The sequence below is a fragment of the Pecten maximus genome, chromosome 10, assembly GCF_902652985.1.
Source record: "Pecten maximus chromosome 10, xPecMax1.1, whole genome shotgun sequence".
NCBI lineage: Eukaryota > Metazoa > Mollusca > Bivalvia > Pectinida > Pectinidae > Pecten > Pecten maximus.
The window spans coordinates 16,774,242-16,796,566 of NC_047024.1; the positions used below are offsets into that span (position 1 = coordinate 16,774,242).

At 36.8% G+C, this 22,325-nt stretch overlaps 1 protein-coding gene across 1 annotated transcript in view; it reads left to right on the forward strand.

The window, feature by feature from the left end:
- LOC117335548 overlaps positions 1-22,325 on the forward strand; it is a 73,979-nt gene that overhangs the window by 34,009 nt on the left and 17,645 nt on the right. The window contains exons 2-5 of the mRNA XM_033895620.1: positions 10,018-10,107; positions 13,849-13,925; positions 20,479-20,658; positions 21,715-21,858. Of these exons, the coding sequence (XP_033751511.1) occupies positions 10,018-10,107; positions 13,849-13,925; positions 20,479-20,658; positions 21,715-21,858 (491 nt within the window). The remainder of the gene's footprint in view (positions 1-10,017; positions 10,108-13,848; positions 13,926-20,478; positions 20,659-21,714; positions 21,859-22,325) is intronic.

Sequence of the window (22,325 nt, forward strand, 5' to 3'; positions counted from 1 at the left end):
ACCGTGTGACGGTTCATTAATAAACCTCTAATTCCAGTCAAATAACAAAAAAGCAACTCAGTAACATCAATCACACTTGGGCATTTGAATATCCCGTGACCCGTAACATCAATCACACGGGGTCGTGTGAAAATCCCGTGACCCGTAACATCAATCACACAGGGGCATGTGAATATCCCGTGACCCTTAACATCAATTACACAAGGGCATGTGAATATCCCGTGTACCGTAACATCAATCACACAGAGGCATGTGAATATCCCGTGACCCGTAACTTCAATCACACAGGGAACATGTGAATATCTCGTGTACCGTAAAATCCACCACACAAGGGCATGTGAATATCCCGTGACCCGTAACATACATCACACAAGGGTCATGTGAATATCCCGTGACCCGTAACATCAATCACACAGACACATGTGAATATCCCGTGACCCGTAACATCCATCACACAAGGGCATGTGAATATCCCGTGTTCCGTAACATCAATCACACAGGGTCATGTGAATACATCGTGACCCGTAACGTCAATCACACATTGGCATGTGAATATCCCGTGACCCATAACATCAATCACACAGGGTCGTGTGAATATCCCGTGACCCGTAACATCAATCACACAGGGTCATGGGAATATCCCATGAACCATAACATCAATCACACGGGGTCGTGTGAATATCCCATGACCTGAAACATCAATCACACAAGGGCATGCACATATCCCGTGACCCGTAACATCAATCACACAGGGGCATGTGGATATCCCGTGACCCGTAACATCAATCACACAGGGGCATGTGAATATCCCGTGACCCGTAACATCAATCACAAAAGGGCATGTGAATATCCCGTGACCCGTAACATCAATTACACAGGGGCATGTGAATATCCCATGACCCATAACATTAATCACACAGGGGCATGTGAATATCCCGTGACCCGTAACATCAATCACACAGGGGCATGTGAATATCCCGTGACCCGTAACATCAATCATACAGGGGCATGTGAATACCCCGTGTACCGTAACATTAATCACACAGGGGCATGTGAATATCCTGTGACCCGTAACATCAATCACACAGGGGCATGTGAATATCCCGTGACCCGTAACATCAATCATACAGGGGCATGTGAATACCCCGTGTACCGTAACATTAATCACACAGGGGCATGTGAATATCCTGTGACCCGTAACATCAATCACACAGGGGCATGTGAATATCCTGTGACCCGTAACATCAATCACACAGGGGCATGTGAATATCCCGTGACCCGTAACATCAATTACACGGGCATGAGAATATCCCTGTTCCGTAAAATTAATCACACAGGGGCATGTGAAAATCCCATGACCCGTAACATCAATCACACGGGGTCATGTGAATATCCCGTGACCCTTAACATCAATCACACGGGGTCGTGTGAAAATCCCATGACCCGTAACATCAATCACACGGGGTCGTGTGAAAATCCCGTGACCCGTAACATCAATCACACAGGGGCATGTGAATATCCCGTGTTCCGTAACATCAATCACACAGGGGCATGTGAATACACCGTGACCTGTAATATCAATCACACAGGGGCATGTGAATATCCCGTGACCCGTAACATCAATCACACAGGGGCATGTGGATATCCCGTGACCCGTAACATCAATCACACAGGGGCATGTGAATATCCCGTCACCCGTAAAATCAATCACACGGGGTCATGGGAATATCCCGTCACCCGTAAAATCAATCACACTTTGACATGTGAATATCCCGTGATCTGTAACATCAATCGCACAGGGGCATGTGAATATCCCGTGACCCGTAACATCAATCACACAGGGGCATGTGAATATCCTGTGACCCGTAACATCAATCACACGGGGTCATGGGAATATCCCGTCACCCGTAAAATCAATCACACTTTGACATGTGAATATCCCGTGATCTGTAACATCAATCACACAAGGGCATGTGAATATCCCGTGACCGTAACATCAATCCCACAGGGGCATGTGAATATCCCGTGACCCGTAACATCAATCACACAAGAGCATGTGAATATCCCGTGACCCGTAACATCAATTATACAGGGGCATGTGAATATCCCATGACCCATAACATCATTCACACGGGGTCATGTTAATATCCCGTGACCCGTAGCATCAATCACAGGGGCATGTGAATATCCCGTGTTCAATAATATCAATCACACAGGGTCATGTGAATATTCCGTGACCCGTAACATCAATCACACAGGGTCATGTGAATATCCCGTGACCCGTAACATCAATCACACAGGGTCATGTGAATATTCCGTGACCCGTAACATCAGTCACACAGGGGCATGTGAATATATCGTGACCCGTAACATCAATCACAGGGGCATGTGAATATCCCGTGTTCAATAATATCAATCACACAGGTGATTGTGTAGATCTATAGTCGGATATTCTCGTACGATTGCACTTCGCTACGTATACACGTAACACCGGTGTGTCAACTCATTACAATCCTGGTTTCATTGTCATCGCTCTATGGAAAGAAAGCCATCAACACAACCCTTACAGACAGACATGACATATATCAGCCCTTATTGAACATAGATATATATATATATAAGCATTATTTTTTACAATTGCAAGCCTTATTGAGTAAGCCTTATTGAGTAAGCCTTCTTGGCTCGTTTCGGTCGCCCTCCCATGATAGGACCATCGTAATAGTGTTCTATTATAACGGCCGTATATGGCATGTAACATCTCACATCACCGTTTAACGCCTTTATAATGAGGATATAGGTTATTGTTACATACAAATACATGTTTTGATTATGATTTGAATAATGCTAGTAAGAGGAGTTAAAAATTTAATTCATACATAATGTAAAATAAATACTTAAGGATTTGAATTCTTAAAAGCCAAAACAGCTATTGATACACTTCAAATCCACTTCAAGATACCGCTACATGTGACATTTTGAATAATTGTCCGAAATTGATAAAACTTTTCCATGAAAGGTTAGTAATTCTCAGACAAGATTTGCAGAGTAAACTTTCAAAATTGCGGGTATTTGATTTGCATTCAATTTGAAATTACCAACGACCATTTGGCCATAGTGGCTTCCTTACCACGAACCATGGTTGGTGAGCCAGGTCAGGTTAATTCCTTGTAGGCATTTGATACGAATTTTGATTGTTTGTAAGGAAAACGAAACTCAATGACTTCAGTTGTAAGCAATGTGTTTGAATTAAACAAATTATGAACCCCTATGGTATTAACGAAATTCTTAACTAAACTCAAGCTAAATTAACGTACAAAATGCAGAAATATAAAAGTAAAATATTCGGAACATGTTTTGTGTCCATGGAAACAATTCGCGTTAACTCACACGCAATAATCGGCGAATGTCGATTAGAATGCCTGGAATCACATCCACCAGTGACACTCTATTGATACTGATGTCATAAGCTCGACCCTAAAGTAAATAGACTTGATAGCGGCCATTACAATAAGGGGCGTCGAATAAAGAAGCCATAGCGGAATGGTGGTTTACGTAATTTATGGAATCTGATGTATAAAACAGCAACGTATGGAACGCTAAATTAACAAATATTCAATTAATTGAACCTATCTTTAAACAAGTACTAATTGTAATGGGAAACCATTACAGAAGTCCCCCAAACACCCCGCATTCATACCATCACGTTCGGCATCCCTCAATATCCCTATATATCAAATTTCATTGAAATTGAACAGCATCTAAATTTCGACCAATCAGAAGCTTCCGTCTGGTTGTTATGGTAGCGAACACCATTCAGTTGATTTTGGAGTCCCCTAATACCCCTACATACCAAATTTCATCAAATTCTGACAATATCTAAATACAGACCAATCAGAGACCAGGAATGGCGGCCATTTTGTTAAAAAGTGAAAGTGAGGTTACGAGAGTGACCGGTGTCCCATGATGTACCTACAAACCAAATTTCATCAAAATTGGACAATATCTAAATACAGACCAATCAGAGGCCAGGAAATGGCGGCCATTTTGTTAAAAAATGAAAGTGAGGTAATGAGAGTGACCGATGTCCCATGATGTACCTACAAACCAAATTTCATCAAAATTGGACAATATCTAAATTTCGACCAATCAGAGGCCAGGAAATGGTGGCCATTTTTTCAATCTTGAAACGGAAGTTGGAGTAATGTTCTAAGTGTCATGAGACACCTTAACATCAAATTTCATGAAATTAAATTTTTAATGAAAACATAAAGGGAGCTGGCCTGGAACCCTGGCGTACACCATAGAAATGGCAAAATATTCCTATTAAAAAAAAACCAATTTGATTTCGGGAAAAAAAAAGGTCTCAAAACAATCTTCACATGTTCATCTTTATTCCCACCAAGTTTCATTTCTGTGCAACCAGCGGTTATAGAGTTATAGCCCATTACATTTTAGCCAATCATGGCCTCTGGCGGCAATATTGGATGTCAGATCGAAAAATAAATAGTGAAGTGCACAACTTCAGATTGCCATCTATGTTCACACAAAGTTTCATTTCAATCCGACTTACGGTATTCGAGAAACGCGTCGGACAAAGCATGGCGGAATAATAATAATAATTAAATAAGTATTTATATAATAATCCGAATTTTTATGTTAATGACCGTAGCGACTAAACAACAACTGTTCTGAATACATAATGACAAAATTAGTTGATCTGACCACACGGGTACATTGTACGATGTTTACTTGCCGAAATATACGCATTTTAATTTCAATCCAAACCGCCTCACAGCTTCAGGTCGCCATCTTTGCTCAAATCAAAGCATCTGTGCGTTTGAAAGAGTCAGTACTGCAAAGCTTCTAAACGATCTTGTGATGCAAATTTTAAGATTATAATAGAAACGAAATTTGGATTTTAAAATGATTTGATTTCAATTACTTGTGCTTTAGGTTAGCGAATCGTAGCAACTATTTACAACGAAAATTTGATGTTGCACTAAATACTGATCACAATATTTTTATTTTGTCATTTTTTATTCATTTCATTTCATTTCATTATGAGTGTAATTTAGATTTCCCAATAAATTCGCGGGAAATGACTTTGATGACGTAACCGGAAGCTCACATGCTATTAGAACGTGACCCGGAAAACATGACGATAATAAAAACAGAAGTTCTTGAACATTACCGGATTATTTTCACATTTTTTTTGAGACACCAATGTGCTAAAATACAACGGAAAGTAACACTGATTATGTTCATAGCTATCGTATCAAGTAAAACGAACAGTTATTGCGAAAATAGCAGTATTTGCTTCACCCAGAGTCTCTGCTTCACCTAGGCTAGACCTACTTTCGTTTTCCAGTTTACAGTTATGGTCATATTAAATAATTCATCTTCTCAACCATAGTCGATCTTATCCGCGAGATTTTTCTATTTAGAATATTTGTACTTCTCATGTACAGTACTTCTTTGTTTAAAATAGACTGGTCTGCAGGTCTGATCTGACTCCCTCAGCTGACCCTGATTATGACCATAGGGCCACCTCATAATAAATGTATCAACGGCAGACTCGTCTGGATAACTACAACTTTTACCTTTTAAATACTTTAATATATAAATACTTATTACCGGTTAGCTTGTAATAATAATAATAATAACAAGAAACGGAGTAAAAACTATAAGTCCCCAAACTTTGTTTGGGGGACTTAATAATTGAAGATAGATTCATTTCAATGATATTAATCTTCAGTTATGAACAAATAGGGAAAAGGGACGAATTAAAGATAGGTTCAATTGAATTAAAGATAGGTGCAATTGATTTAAACATATAGGTCCAATTGAATTGAAGATAGGTTTAATTTAATTAAAGATAAGTTCAATTAGATTAGAGATAGGTTCAATTAAATTGAAAATAGATTCAATTTATTTTAAGATAGGTTTTTTAAATAATTAAAGATGTGTACAAATAAATTGACCTATCTTCCATCGAATTGGACCTATCTTCAATCGAATTGAATCTATCTCTAATTGAATTAAACAGTCACGAGAACAAGTTTGTGCTTGTATCTAGTAGAATCTAACAATCTTCATATACTACATACAGGGCTCCAGGTGAAAATTGCAATATCGCTTGGCCTGGGAAGCTTTCACTGTTCAGCCGTTATGTATGTCTGTATAATATCGTAATCACGTGATTGTTATATTGTTATACACGTGTTTGTTATATGGGTATATACGTGTTTGTTATATGGGTATACACGTATTTATTATATAGGTATACACGTGTTTGTTATATAGATATATACGTGTTTGTTATATGTGTATACACGTGTTTGTTATATGAGTATTCACGTGATTGTTATATTGGTATACACGTGTTTGTTATATGGGTATACGCGTGTTTGTTATATGGGTATACACGTATTTATTATATGGGTATACACATGTTTGTTATATAGATATGTACGTTTTTGTTATACAGGTAAACACGTGTTTGTAATATGGATATACACGTGTTTGTTATATGGGTATATACGTGTTTGTTATATGGGTATACACGTATTTATTATATGGGTATACACGTGTTTGTTATATGGGTAAACACGTGTTTGTTATATGGGTATACACGTGTTTTTATATGGATATATACGTGTTTGCTATATGGATATGCACGTGTTTATTATATGGATATGTACGTTTTTGTTATACAGGTAAACACGTGTTTGTAATATGGATATACACGTGTTTGTTATATTGGTATAAACGTGTTTGTTATATGGGTATACACGTGTTTGTTATATTGTTATACACGTGTTTGTTATATTGGTATACACGTGTTTGTTATATTGGTATACACGTGTTTGTTATATAGGTATACACGTGTTTGTTGTATGGGTATACACGTGTTTGTTATATTGGTATACACCTGTTTGTTATATGGGTAAACACGTGTTTGTTATATAGATATACACCTGTTTGTTATATGGATATTTACGTGTTTGTTATATGGGTATACACGTGTTTTTATATGGATATATACGTGTTTGCTATATGGATATGCACGTGTTTATTATATGGATATGTACGTTTTTGTTATACAGGTAAACACCTGTTTGTAATATGGATATACACGTGTTTGTTATATGGGTATACACGTGTTTGTTATATGGGTATACACGTGTTTGTTATATTGGTATACACTTGTTTGTTATATTGGTATACACGTGTTTGTTATATTGGTATACACGTGTTTGTTATATTGGTATACACGTGTTTTTTATATGGGTATACACATGTTTGTTATATGGATATACACGTATTTATGATATATACATGTTTGTTATATGGATATATACAAGTTTGTTATACAGTTTTACACGTTATTATCATATTGGTATTCACGTAATTGTTATATTGGTATACACGTGTTTGTTATATGGATATACATGTGTTTGTTATATGGATATGCACGTGTCTGTTATATGGGTATACACGTGTTTGTTATATCAATATGCACGTGTCTGTTATATGGGTATACACGTGTTTGTTATATGGGTATACACATGTTTGTTATATGGGTATACACGTGTTTGTTATATGGGTATACACGTGTTTGTTATATGGATATACACGTGTTTGTAATATGGGTATACACGTGTTTGTTATATGGGTATACACATGTTTGTTATATGTGTATAAACGTGTTTGTTATATTGTTATACACGTGTTTGTACAGTCACAATGATATAAGGAACAAAATGTCACCATTATATATTGAACACAATGTCACCATGAGATAATGAACATAATGTCACCATGATATAAGGAACATAATGTCAACATGTTATAATGAACACAATGTCAACATGTTATAATGAACACAATGTCACCATGTTATAATGAACATAATATCAACATGTTATAATGAACACAATGTCAACATGTTATAATGAACACAATGTCAACATGTTATAATGAACACAATGTCAACATGTTATAATGAACACAATGTCACCATGAGATAATGAACATAATGTCAACAAGTTATAATGAACACAATGTCACCATGATATAATGAACAAAATGTCACCATGAGATAATGAAGATAATGTCACCATGAGATAATGAACACAATGTTACCATGTTATAATGAACATAATGTCAACATGTTATAATGAACACAATGTCACCATGTTATAATGAACACAATGTCAACATGTTATAATGAACACAATGTCACCATGATATAATGAGCGCAATGTCAACATGTTTTAATGAAGATAATGTCACCAAGATATAATGAACACAATGTCACCATGTTATAATGAACACAATGTCACCATGTTATAATGAACACAATGTCAACATGTTATAATGAAACATAATGTCACCATGAGATAATGAAACATAATGTCACCATGTTATAATGAACACAATGTCAACATGTTATATTGAACACAATGTCACCATGATATAATGAGCGCAATGTCAACATGTTTTAATGAAGATAATGTCACCAAGATATAATGAACACAATGTCACCATGATATAATGAGCCCCATGTCACCATGTTATAATGAACACAATGTCAACATGTTATAATGAACACAATGTCACCATGTTATAATGAACACAATGTCACCATGTTATAATGAACATAATGTCACCATGTTATAATGAACACAATGTCACCATGTTAAAATGAACACAATGTCACCATGAGATAATTAAGATAATGTCACCATAAGATAATGAACATAATGTCACCATGAGATAATGAACACAATGTCAACATGTTATAATGAACACAATGTCAACATGTTATAATGAACACAATGTCACCATGAGAAAATGAACATGTCACCATGTTATAATGAACACAATGTCAACATGTTATAATGAACACAATGTCACCATGTTATAATGAACACAATGTCACCATGAGATAATGAACACAATGTCACCATGAGATAATGAACACACCATGAGATAATGAACATAATGTCACCATGTTATAATGAACACAACGTCACCATGTTATAATGAACACAATGTCAACATGTTATAATGAACACAATTTCACCATGATATAATGAACATAATGTCAACATGTTATAATGAACACAATGTCACCATGTTATAATGAACACAATGTCACCATGAGATAATGAACACAATGTCACCAAGTTATAATGAACACAATGTCAACATGTTATAATGAACACAATGTCACCATGTTAAAATGAACACAATGTCAACATGTTATAATGAACACAATGTCAACATGTTATAATGAACACAATGTCACCATGATAAAATGAACACAATGTCACCATGAGATAATGAACACAATGTCACCATGAGATAATGAACACAATGTCAACATGTTATAATGAACACAATGTCAACATGTTATAATGAACACAATGTCAACATGTTATAATGAACACAATGTCACCATGATATAATGAACACAATGTCAACATGTTATAATGAACACAATGTCACCATGTTATAATGAACACAATGTTACTTGGATGTAATGAAAACAACACCTCCATAATATAAAGAACACAATGTATCCATGTTATTCATAAAAAAAGTGTCAGCTAGATTGATATAAGAAAAAAAATTACAGTGCTTTCTGTGTTGTTGATATTGAACAGTCTTCCACAAGATGACATTCATTCTTGTTTGGAAAACATGGTTAAGATGAAAACTGTTAAAGTGAAATATTTTGGCTGTCTCCTATGATGCCTTTAGTTTCACTAACGAGTCGTAGAAGGGCGAAACAGATATATAACCTTGTATATGTTTCTACATCCTTTGAGATTGAAGGTGATGGACACTGCTGGTAAATATTTAGTCGCTAAGGTTTTTCATAACGTTCATAATGTTCAGAATATCATACATTTACTTAAACTTCTTTTTAAATGAAATAATATTGTATGTTTGAAATCAATCATATTATTCAACATAAGCTTTATCAATCATTTGATGTTTCTATTTCAGAAATCATGTTTGTGTGACCACTCACACAGAGGAAACCAAATATTATGTGAAGTGTAGCTTCTGGAAGTGGGGTCGCTGTACCAGATATGCGTGAGTATCTATTCTTATTATTCCCTCCCACCACCCACCCACCCACCCACACCCACAGTGACCATGTCTGTGGTGTATAACAGTACACGGTAGTGGACAGTGACCTAGAGGTGTATGACAGTACGCAGTGATGGACAGTGACCTAGTGGTGTATAACAGTACACAGTGGTGGACAGTGACCTTGTCTGTGGTGTATAACAGTACACAGTGGTGGACAGTGACCTAGTCTGTGGTGTATAACAGTACACAGTGGTGGACAGTGACCTAGTCTGTGGTGTATAACAGTACACAGTGGTGGACAGTGACCTAGTCTGTGGTGTATAACAGTACACAGTGGTGGACAGTGACCTAGTCTGTGGTGTATAACAGTACACGTGGTGGACAGTGACCTTGTCTGTGGTGTATAACAGTAGACAGTGGTGGACAGTGACCTAGTCTGTGGTGTATAACAGTACACGTGGTGGACAGTGACCTAGTCTGTGGTGTATAACAGTACACAGTGGTGGACAGTGACCTAGTCTGTGGTGTATAACAGTACACAGTGGTGGACAGTGACCTTGTCTGTGGTGTATAACAGTACACTGTGGTGGACAGTGACCTAGTGGTGTATAACAGTACACAGTGGTGGACAGTGACCTAGTCTGTGGTGTATAACAGTACACGTGGTGGACAGTGACCTAGTCTGTGGTGTATAACAGTACACAGTGGTGGACAGTGACCTAGTCTGTGGTGTATAACAGTATACAGTGGTGGACAGTGACCTAGTGGTGTATAACAGTACACAGTGGTGGACAGTGACCTAGTCTGTGGTGTATAACAGTACACAGTGGTGGACAGTGACCTAGTGGTGTATAACAGTACACAGTGGTGGACAGTGACCTAGTGGTGTATAACAGTATACAGTGGTGGACAATGACCTAGTCTGTGGTGTATAACAGTACACAGTGGTGGACAGTGACCTAGTCTGTGGTGTATAACAGTACACGGTGGTGGACAGTGACCTAGTGGTGTATAACAGTACACGGTGGTGGACAGTGACCTAGTGGTGTATAACAGTACACAGTGGTTGACAGTGACCTAGTGGTGTATAACAGTACACAGTGGTGGACAGTGACCTAGACTGTTGTGTATAACAGTACACAGTGGTGGACAGTGACCTTGTCTGTGATGTATAACAGTACACAGTGGTGGACAGTGACCTAGTGGTGTATAACAGTACACGGTGGTGGACAGTGACCTAGTGGTGTATAACAGTACACGGTGGTGGACAGTGACCTAGTGGTGTATAACAGTACACGGTGGTGGACAGTGACCTTGTCTGTGGTGTATAACAGTATACAGTGGTGGACAGTGACCTAGTGGTGTATAACAGTACACGGTGGTGGACAGTGACCTTGTCTGTGGTGTATAACAGTATACAGTGGTGGACAGTGACCTAGTCTGTGGTGTATAACAGTACACAGTGGTGGACAGTGACCTAGTCTGTGGTGTATAACAGTACACAGTGGTTGACAGTGACCTAGTGGTGTATAACAGTACACAGTGGTGGACAGTGACCTTGTCTGTGGTGTATAACAGTACACAGTGGTTGACAGTGACCTAGTGGTGTATAACAGTACACAGTGGTGGACAGTGACCTAGACTGTTGTGTTTAACAGTACACAGTGGTGGACAGTGACCTTGTCTGTGGTGTATAACAGTACACAGTGGTGGACAGTGACCTAGTGGTGTATAACAGTACACAGTTGTGGACAGTGACCTAGTGGTGTATAACAGTACACAGTTGTGGACAGTGACCTAGTGGTGTATAACAGTACACAGTTGTGGACAGTGACCTAGTCTGTGGTGTAAACAGTACACAGTGGTGGACAGTGACCTAGTGGTGTATAACAGTACACAGTGGTGGACAGTGACCTAGTCTGTGGTGTATAACAGTACACGGTGGTGGACAGTGACCTAGTCTGTGGTGTAAACAGTACACAGTGGTGGACAGTGACCTAGTGGTGTATAACAGTACACAGTGGTGGACAGTGACCTAGTCTGTGGTGTAAACAGTACACAGTGGTGGACAGTGACCTAGTGGTGTATAACAGTACACAGTGGTGGACAGTGACCTTGTCTGTGGTGTATAACAGTACACAGTGGTGGACAGTGACCTAGTGGTGTATAACAGTACACAGTGGTGGACAGTGACCTTGTCTGTGGTGTATAACAGTACACAGTGGTGGACAGTGACCTTGTCTGTGGTGTATAACAGTACACAGTGGTGGACAGTGACCTAGTCTGTGGTGTATAACAGTACACGGTGGTGGACAGTGACCTTGTCTGTGGTGTATAACAGTACACAGTGGTGGACAGTGACCTAGTCTGTGGTGTATAACAGTAGACAGTGGTGGACAGTGACCTAGTCTGTGGTGTATAACAGTACACGTGGTGGACAGTGACCTAGTCTGTGGTGTATAACAGTACACGGTGGTGGACAGTGACCTAGTCTGTGGTGTATAACAGTATACAGTGGTGGACAGTGACCTAGTCTGTGGTGTATAACAGTACACAGTGGTGGACAGTGACCTAGTGGTGTATAACAGTACACAGTGGTGGACAGTGACCTAGTGGTGTATAACAGTACACAGTGGTGGACAGTGACCTAGTGGTGTATAACAGTACACAGTGGTGGACAGTGACCTAGTCTGTGGTGTATAACAGTACACAGTGGTGGACAGTGACCTAGTCTGTGGTGTATAACAGTACACAGTGGTGGACAGTGACCTAGTGGTGTATAACAGTACACAGTGGTGGACAGTGACCTAGTGGTGTATAACAGTACACAGTGGTGGACAGTGACCTAGTCTGTGGTGTATAACAGTACACAGTGGTGGACAGTGACCTAGTGGTGTATAACAGTACACAGTGGTGGACAGTGACCTAGTGGTGTATAACAGTACACAGTGGTGGACAGTGACCTAGTGGTGTATAACAGTACACGGTGGTGGACAGTGACCTAGTGGTGTATAACAGTACACAGTGGTGGACAGTGACCTAGACTGTTGTGTATAACAGTACACAGTGGTGGACAGTGACCTAGTGGTGTATAACAGTACACGGTGGTGGACAGTGACCTAGTGGTGTATAACAGTACACAGTGGTGGACAGTGACCTAGAGGTGTATGACAGTACACAGTGGTGGACAGTGACCTAGTCTGTGGTGTATAACAGTACACAGTGGTGGACAGTGACCTAGTGGTGTATAACAGTACACAGTGGTGGACAGTGACCTTGTCTGTGGTGTATAACAGTACACAGTGGTGGACAGTGACCTGTGACAATCATAGTATTGTTTACAATCCTTAGAACTGTCTCAAATAATAGCATAGTGACAATCTGATCAGCTTCATCAATTGCAGGTAAATATATTTAGGATTACTAGCTCTGTGTAATATAATGAGAATTCTTCCGCAATGAATTTTTAGCTCACCTGACCTGAAAGAGCATAGTAGGTTGATGTTAGGGGTCTGTCATCTGTTGTCTGTATGTCCATACATCAATTTCTGTAGACTTCTTTTTAAATGCTCAGTTTGATTCAATTTAATTTGATGCATTCCTAGCTGGATGTGAGGATTAAAAATTTTACAAACATCCAATGTAAAATATCTACAACTAATATATAGAAAAGCCAGTCTCACAATTTACTACCGTAATAGTAAAATGAATAGCTTAAGTAATGATTGCTATTTCTTGCAGAGATAAAACAATCTACAATTATTTTTGCTGTAACGGCTATCAGAACTGGTATGACGACCTCACTAGCTGTAATCATGGTAAGCACTTCTACTCCCGACTTTTTTAATTTATGAAGTTCAGTTCTTTACCAAGATTCTTATGTGTATGTAATTGCCTGCAAAGATTGCTATTTGATGACTTTCCAAATAATGTATGTTCTATATTTGTTTTACTCCCATTTTGATAAAAAAAAACAAAAAAAAAGCACTCAGATATATACTTTGGAAGTATATTAGTTTCATTACTAATCAAGTATTTCTCTTGTGACATGTCATTATTTAAGCATTGATGTCATTTTTTTTTAGTTTCATCGGGGTGTGAAACAAATTTTGTTTTTAGCAGATTCTTACAGAAGTTTGCAAACAAAATTTGTTTCATACCCCGATGAAACTAAAAAATAATTGACATCAACGCTTATAATTAATTTTTGAAAATGATTTTCTAATTTAAAACATGTTTTATGTACAATTTTACTGGTTTTAAATGGGATTCTTTTTCTCAAATCAATTGTCGTATTGTGACGTCACATTTTTTGCGCCATTCTCAGAATTTCTTCCATAGAATAATGAAAAGAATTTTTCGACCAATCACATTTGAGTATTTACCATGAAAACAAAGAAAAATTAATTATATTACAAATACAGTACAAGGTAGATGTACAGTAAAATGTGACCCGAAATTTTTGTGTGGATTCCATCTTTTCCTAAACAGGGATGAGAATCTAATTTGTTATGTCTGTAGTGCTCTGAAAATAAACACTGGTATCACTTCATTAGACCATGTTATATTATGTTAGACTTTATTAGTCTATGACAGACTTCATTAGACCATGTTATACTTCATTAGACTATGTTAGACTTCATTAGACTATGTTAGACTTCATTAGACCATGTTAGACTTCATTAGACCATGTTAGACTTCATTAGACTATGTTAGACTTCATTAGACCATGTTAGACTTCATTAGACTATGTTAGACTTCATTAGACCATGTTAGACTTCATTAGACCATGTTAGACTTCATTAGACCATGTTAGACTTCATTAGACCATGTTAGACTTCATTAGACCATGTTAGACTTCATTAGACCATGTTAGACTTCATTAGACCATGTTAGACTTCATTTGACCATGTTATACTTCATTAGACCATGTTAGACTTCATTAGACCATGTTAGACTTCATTTGACCATGTTATACTTCATTAGACCATGTTAGACTTCATTAGACCATGTTAGACTTCATTAGACCATGTTAGATTTCATTAGACCATGTTAGACTTCATTAGACCATGTTAGACTTCATTAGACCATGTTAGACTTCATTAGACCATGTTAGACTTCATTTGACCATGTTATACTTCATTAGACCATGTTAGACTTCATTAGACCATGTTAGACTTCATTAGACCATGTTAGATTTCATTAGACCATGTTAGACTTCATTAGACCATGTTAGACTTCATTAGACCATGTTAGACTTCATTAGACCATGTTAGACTTCATTAGACCATGTTAGACTTCATTAGACCATGTTAGACTTCATTAGATCATGTTAGACTTCATTAGACCATGTTAGACTTCATGAGACCATGTTAGACTTCATTTGACTATGTTAGACTTCATTAGACTATGACAGACTTCATTAGACCATGTTAGACTTCATTAGACCATGTTAGACTTCACTAGACTATGTTAGACTTCACTAGACTATGTTAAACCTCACTAGACCATGTTAGACTTCATTAGACCATGTTAGACTTCATTTGACTATGTTAGACTTCATTAGACCATGTTAGACTTCATTTGACTATGTTAGACTTCATTAGACCATGTTAGACTTCATTAGTCTATGACAAACTTCATTAGACCATGTTAGACTTCATTAGTCTATGACAGACTTCATTAGACCATGTTAGACTTCATTAGACCATGTTAGACTTCATTAGACCATGTTAGACTTCATTAGACCATGTTAGACTTCATTAGACCATGTTAGACTTCATGAGACCATGTTAGACTTCATTTGACTATGTTAGACTTCATTAGACTATGACAGACTTCATTAGACCATGTTAGACTTCATTAGACCATGTTAGACTTCACTAGACTATGTTAGACTTCACTAGACTATGTTAAACCTCACTAGACCATGTTAGACTTCATTAGACCATGTTAGACTTCATTAAACCATGTTAGACTTCATTTGACTATGTTAGACTTCATTAGACCATGTTAGAGTTCATTAGACCATGTTAGACTTCATTAGACCATGTTAGACTTCATTAGACCATGTTAGACTTCATTAGACCATGTTAGACTTCATTAGACCATGTTAGACTTCATTAGACCATGTTAGACTTCATTTGACTATGTTATACTTCATTAGACCATGCATGTTAGACTTCATTAGACCATGTTAGACTTCATTTGACCATGTTAGACTTCATTAGACCATGTTAGACTTCATTAGACCATGTTAGACTTCATTAAACCATGTTAGACTTCATTAGACCATGTTAGACTTCATTAGACCATGTTAGACTTCAATAGAGCATGTTAGACTTCATTAGACCATGTTAGACTTCATTAGACCATGTTAGACTTCATTAGACTATGTTAGACTTCATTAGACCATGTTAGACTTCATGTTAGACTTCATTAGACCATGTTAGACTTCATTAGACCATGTTAGACTTCATTAGACTATGTTAGACTTCATTAGACCATGTTAGACTTCATTAGACCATGTTAGACTTCATTAGACTATGTTAGACTTCATTAGACCATGTTAGACTTCATTAGACCATGTTAGACTTCATTAGACCATGTTAGACTTCATTAGACCATGTTAGACTTCATTAGACCATGTTAGACTTCATTAGACATGTTAGACTTCATTAGACCATGTTAGACTTCATTTGACTATGTTAGACTTCATTAGACCATGTTAGACTTCATTAGACCATGTTAGACTTCATTAGACCATGTTAGACTTCATTAGACTATGTTAGACTTCATTAGACCATGTTAGACTTCATTAGACCATGTTAGACTTCATTAGACCATGTTAGACTTCATTAGACCATGTTAGACTTCATTAGACTATGTTAGACTTCATTAGACCATGTTAGACTTCATTAGACCATGTTAGACTTCATTAGACTATGTTAGACTTCATTAGTCTATGACAGACTTCATTAGACCATGTTAGACTTCATTAGACCATGTTAGACTTCATTAGACCATGTTAGACTTCATTAGACTATGTTAGACTTCATTAGACCTATGTTAGACTTCATTAGACCATGTTAGACTTCATTAGACCATGTTAGACTTCATTAGACTATGTTAGACTTCATTAGACCATGTTAGACTTCATTTGACTATGTTAGACTTCATTAGACCATGTTAGACTTCATTAGACCATGTTAGACTTCATTAGACCATGTTAGACTTCATTAGACCATGTTAGACTTCATTAGTCTATGACAGACTTCATTAGACCATGTTAGACTTCATTAGACCATGTTAGACTTCATTAGACCATGTTAGACTTCATTAGACCATGTTAGACTTCATTAGACCATGTTAGACTTCATTAGACCATGTTAGACTTCATTAGACTATGTTAGACTTCATTAGACTATGACAGACTTCATTAGACCATGTTAGACTTCATTAGACCATGTTAGACTTCATTAGACTATGTTAGACTTCATTAGACCATGTTAGACTTCATTAGACCATGTTAGACTTCATTAGACCATGTTAGACTTCATTAGACCATGTTAGACTTCATTAGACCATGTTAGACTTCATTAGACTATGTTAGACTTCATTAGACTATGTTAGACTTCATTAGACTATGTTATACTTCATTAGACCATGTTAGACTTCATTAGACCATGTTAGACTTCATTAGACCATGTTAGACTTCATTAGTCTATGTTAGACTTCATTAGACCATGTTAGACTTCATTTGACTATGTTAGACTTCATTAGACCATGTTAGACTTCATTAGACCATGTTAGACTTCATTAGACTATGTTAGACTTCATTAGTCTATGACAGACTTCATTAGACCATGTTAGACTTCATTAGACCATGTTAGACTTCATTAGACCATGTTAGACTTCATTAGACCATGTTAGACTTCATTAGACCATGTTAGACTTCATTAGACCATGTTAGACTTCATTAGACCATGTTAGACTTCATTAGACTATGTTAGACTTCATTAGACCATGTTAGACTTCATTAGACATGTTAGACTTCATTAGACCATGTTAGACTTCATTAGACCATGTTAGACTTCATTAGACCATGTTAGACTTCATTAGACCATGTTAGACTTCATTAGACCATGTTAGACTTCATTAGACTATGTTAGACTTCATTAGACCATGACAGACTTCATTAGACCATGTTAGACTTCATTAGACTATGTTAGACTTCATTAGACCATGTTAGGACTTTCATTAGACCATGTTAGACTTCATTAGACCATGTTAGACTTCATTAGACCTATGTTAGACTTCATTAGACCATGTTAGACTTCATTAGACTATGTTAGACTTCATTAGACTATGTTAGACTTCATTAGACCATGTTAGACTTCATTAGACCATGTTAGACTTCATTAGACCATGTTAGACTTCATTAGACCATGTTAGACTTCATTAGACTATGTTAGACTTCATTAGACTATGTTAGACTTCATTAGACTATGTTAGACTTCATTAGACCATGTTAGACTTCATTAGACCATGTTAGACTTCATTAGACCATGTTAGACTTCATTAGACCATGTTAGACTTCATTAGACCATGTTAGACTTCATTAGACCATGTTAGACTTCATTAGACCATGTTAGACTTCATTAGACCATGTTAGACTTCATTTGACTATGTTAGACTTTATTAGACCATGGTAGACTTCATTAGACCATGTTAGACTTCATTAGACCATGGTAGACTTCATTAGACCATGTTAGACTTCATTAGACCATGTTAGACTTCATTAGACCATGTTAGACTTCATTAGACCATGTTAGACTTCATTAGACCATGTTAGACTTCATCAGACTTTGTTATACTTTGTAAGATTACATTAGACATTGTTCAACTTAATTGACTACTTGAGCCTTTATCAGACATTGTTAGGCTTCATTAGCCTTCATTAAAAATTAGACTATGTTATAACTCATTGATTTCATTAGGCTACAGTGTATATCAGACTTCATTTAACTTTGTTAGACTTTATTAGACTTTATTAGACTTCATTGGACTCCATTAGACTTTGTTAGACTTCATACCTTGTTTTAAGTCTTGAGCTGACTTGATGTACAATGTAAGTATAGCGCTATGAGCTGACTTGATGTACAATGTAAGTATAGTGCTATGAGCTGACTTGATGTACAACGTAAGTATAGCGCTATGAGCTGACTTGATGTACAATGTAAGTATAGCGCTATGAGCTGACTTGATGTACAATGTAAGTATAGCGCTATGAGCTGACTTGATGTACAATGTAAGTATAGTGCTATGAGCTGACTTGATGTACAATGTAAGTATAGTGCTATGAGCTGACTTGATGTACAATGTAAGTATAGCGCTATGAGCTGACTTGATGTACAATGTAAGTATAGCGCTATGAGCTGACTTGATGTACAATGTAAGTATAGTGCTATGAGCTGACTTGATGTACAACGTAAGTATAGCGCTATGAGCTGACTTGATGTACAATGTGAGTATAGCACTATGAGCTGACTTGATGTACAATGTAAGTATAGCGCTATGATTTGACTTGATGTACAATGTAAATATAGCGCTATGAGCTGACTTGATGTACAATGTAAGTATAGCACTATGAGCTGACTTGATGTACAATGTAAGTATAGCGCGCTATGAGCTGACTTGATGTACAATGTAAGTATAGCGCACTATGATCTGACTTGATGTACAATGTAAGTATAGTGCTATGAGCTGACTTGATGTACAATGTAAGTATAGTGCTATGAGCTGACTTGATGTACAATGTAAGTATAGCGCTATGAGCTGACTTGATGTACAATGTAAGTATAGTGCTATGAGCTGACTTGATGTACAATGTAAGTATAGCGCTATGAGCTGACATGATGTACAATGTAAGTATAGCGCTATGAGCTGACTTGATGTACAATGTAAGTATAGCGCTATGAGCTGACTTGATGTACAATGTAAGTATAGCGCTATGAGCTGACTTGATGTACAATGTAAGTATAGCGCTATGAGCTGACTTGATGTACAATGTAAGTATAGCGCTATGAGCTGACTTGATGTACAATGTAAGTATAGCACTAAGAGCTGACTTGATGTACAATGTGAGTATAGTGCTATGAGCTGACTTAATGCAGTAGCGATTCGAGAGAAGTAACAAAGTAGTTCTGTTACATTAAATGACCTGAAATATAATTATTATAATTCCAAGTATATCCAGTAAAAGACTTTGATTTGACTTTTTTTATAAAATGCATTCTGATTTTTTTTCTAGTGCAGCCCTGGGTATGTGATATTGCCACCAACATAGAATATTTGATTTTTTTTCCACAGCTATTTGTAACAGGCGAATCAATCCAGGTGATGAAGGTGCCTGTACACAATATTACAGTGATGACTTTATCCAGTACCGGTCTGGCCTCATACAAAGACATAGCGGGGGCAGTTGTGACGCTCCAGAACAATGTGCCAGCTGTAATGATGGTTTTTATGCCAATGGGGGCATGTGTGATAGTGAGTATAGTTTAACAGATTTACAACAGGAGTTATTAACAAACAAAATGAGCAAAACATTAAAAAAGAACATGAAAACATTAAACAGAGCATGGAAACATTAAACAGAGCATGAAAACATTAAACAGAGCATGTAACATTAAACAGAACCAGTAAGCAATCAACAGAACAGGTAAACATTAAACAGAACAGGTAAACATTAAACAGAACAGGTAAACCTTAAACAGAACAGGTAAACAATCAACAGGACATGTAAACATTAAATAGAACAGGTAAACAATCAACAGAACAGGTAAACCTTAAACAGAACAGGTAAACAATCAACAGGACATGTAAACATTAAATAGAACAGGTAAACAATCAACAGAACAGGTAAACATTAAATAGAACAGGTAAAAAATCAACAGAACAGGTAAACATTAAACAGAACAGGTAAACAATCAACAGGACATGTAAACATTAAACAGAACAGGTAAACATTAAACAGAACAGGTAAACATAAAACAGAACAGGTAAACATTAAACAGAAAGGTAAACAATCAACAGAGCAGGTAAACAATCAACAGAACAGGTAAACAATCAACATGACATGTAAACAATAAACAGAACAGGTAAACATTAAACATAACATGTAAACATTAAATAGAACAGGTAAACATAAAACAGAACAGGTAAACATTAAACAGAAAGGTAAACAATCAACATGACATGTAAACAATTAACAGACTAGGTAAACATTAAACAGAACAGGGAAACATTAAACAGAACAGGTAAATTTTTAACAGAACTGCTACATTATCAATAGGTAATTAAACAATTGACACAACAGATAAACAATCATTACTCGATGTAACAATCACCAATTATCAAGTGAAGATTACCATTACAGTGTTGCTGATGTAAGGTATGATACAATGTTGGATACTGATATATATAGTTCCAAATATTGGCCATTTTATTTGAAAAAGTGAAAAATACAGGCTTAGTCTGTTTGTGAGCTTCAGTTAAAAACCAGTAAAAACAGAGTACATGTATATGCTTATATTTTGTTTTCAGTTTGCCCGAAAATTGATCACTGCCTTCACAGAAAGTGTACTTCTCCATGGGATAACCTTTGTGCTTACTGTGATGGGGAGATCCTGGAGCAGCAGTACTGGCGGGCTTATACTCCAGACACAGACGGAGGAAGAAGCTGTAAACGTGTGTTTTATCTTTATTGATAATATTTAAGCCACACCCTGATAAAACCCCTTTAATATAAACCCCGTGGTGAACTTTACTTCCTTTAAAATAATATAGAGACAGTCTGTTTTTCCTTGATATTGACTTTATTCGTCAGCGTCATTTAAGCAATATGAACAGTGGTTTTAATGTTGTTATAGTCTGATATGGCAGCAAGATGTATGGTGGGCAAATGGCATAGGAACCCGTTACCATTTCGTCAACTTTTAAAAAAAAACTAAACCAACACAAAATAAGACAAAGTCTCAAATGACCTGATCTAATCGCCTTTTGTCCGTCGTCGTGCGTCGTTCGTCGTTCAACCGTAAACAATTTACATTTTCAACTTCTTCTCCAAAACTGCTTAACCAAATTCAATAAAATTTTGCAGAAAGCTTCTATGGCTGAAGGTCAACCAAAATTGTGAATTATATGGTCCCCATCCC